The 1,592-nt window shown below is 56.2% G+C and overlaps 1 protein-coding gene across 1 annotated transcript; it reads left to right on the top strand.

The window, feature by feature from the left end:
• The first annotated feature begins 650 nt into the window (after positions 1 to 650).
• LOC142005020 (olfactory receptor 12D1-like) lies at positions 651 to 1,592 on the top strand. Its single transcript, XM_074982698.1, has one exon. The coding sequence runs from the start codon at positions 651 to 653 to the stop codon at positions 1,590 to 1,592; it is 942 nt and encodes a 313-aa protein (XP_074838799.1).

The raw sequence follows: 1,592 nt of genomic DNA, 5'->3' as shown, positions 1-1,592 counted from the left end.
GAGCAAGCGTGATTTTGTGGCTCAGTACAAACTGGCACCATGGGCCCCTTCTCACACACGTACCACAATTAGCAGCTGGGGCCAGACCCGCCAGTGAAGTGGGCCCTTTCAGCTCTGCACATGGTCCCCGCCGATCTCCTCGTCAAGGGTGATGAAAGATGGTTTTGACAGCCCGTTTGTACCTAGAACTTTTCATCAGTAGCTTCCCAAGCAGCTCTGCCAGAGTCACAAAGCTAAAGGGAGCACCAGGCTGTTCAACCTGAGCGCCTGTAGATCACACCCCACACGCACCCTGATAGATAGATAGATACAGTGTATGGGGATAGATAGATACAGTGTATGGAGATAGGTAGATAGATACAGTGTATGGGGATAGATAGATAGATACAGTGTATAGGGATAGGTAGATAGATAGATAGATCTCCATTCAGCCGTCTGCAATGTGGAGATGATCTAACATGCACATGCAGGGAGCTCACAACCGTGATACCCAGGGATGAACCTGGCTCATAGAAATGCTACCACACTGGCCAGAATTGTAAAGAGGGGTCAATATCCATTTGTCATTAGTTTTAGCACCTACTGCCCACTGAAAACCTCTGCTTCAGCTGGCTCCTTTAACGCCTCATTCCTCCCCAGCTCCCACAGCGATGGAGAACCAGACGGAGGTGAGTGAATTCATCCTCACGGGCCTGACTGACCTCCAGGGGATGGAGGACTTTCTATTCACGCTCTTCCTGCTGCTGTACGTGGCCACCCTTCTGGGCAACGGGGCCATGGTGGCCATGGTGCTGGCCGAGCCCCGGCTCCACACCCCCATGTACTTTTTCCTCGGGAATCTCTCCTGCCTGGACTTCTGCTACTGCACGGTCACAGTGCCCAAGATGCTGGCTGGCTTCTTCTCAGAGCGTCAGACCATCTCCTTGGCCGGCTGCCTGGCCCAGCTCCACTTCTTCCACTTCCTGGGCAGCAGCGAGGCCGTGCTGCTGGCCGTCATGGCCTATGACCGCTACGTGGCCATCTGCAACCCACTGCGATACAGGCTGGTCATGAGCCCACGGGCCTGCCTGCTCCTGGCAGTGTCTACCTGGGCCACCGGCTTCCTGCACGCCCTGATGCACACGATTATGACCTCCCAGCTGCACTTCCGTGGCCACAAAAATATCCACCACTTCTTCTGTGACATCAAGCCCCTGCTGAGCCTGGCCTGTGACAGCACCCGCCTCAACCTGACCCTGCTCAACATAATCACGGGGGGCATCGTGGTCATTCCCTGTGTGCTCACACTGCTCTCCTACCTCTACATCATCTCCTTCCTGCTCCTGAAGGTGCAGTCGCGGGAAAGCCGGAGAAAGGCCTTCTCCACCTGCGCCTCCCACCTCACCGTGGTGTCGCTCTTCTACGGAGCCGCCATCCTGACCTACGCGCCCCCGTCCTCCGGGGAATCCCCCCAGTGGGACATGGTGATCGTTCTCCTCTACAGCGTGGTCACTCCCACCCTGAACCCCGTCATCTACACCCTGCGGAACAAGGAGGTGCAGGCGGCTCTGAGGAAAATCCTGCACCGAAGGTTCTTCCTGGATGGGGTGTGA

Source organism: Carettochelys insculpta, chromosome 32 (assembly GCF_033958435.1).
Source record: "Carettochelys insculpta isolate YL-2023 chromosome 32, ASM3395843v1, whole genome shotgun sequence".
NCBI lineage: Eukaryota > Metazoa > Chordata > Testudines > Carettochelyidae > Carettochelys > Carettochelys insculpta.
Note: the sequence above shows the minus strand (reverse complement) of the source record. Positions and strands in the feature narration are given on the sequence as shown.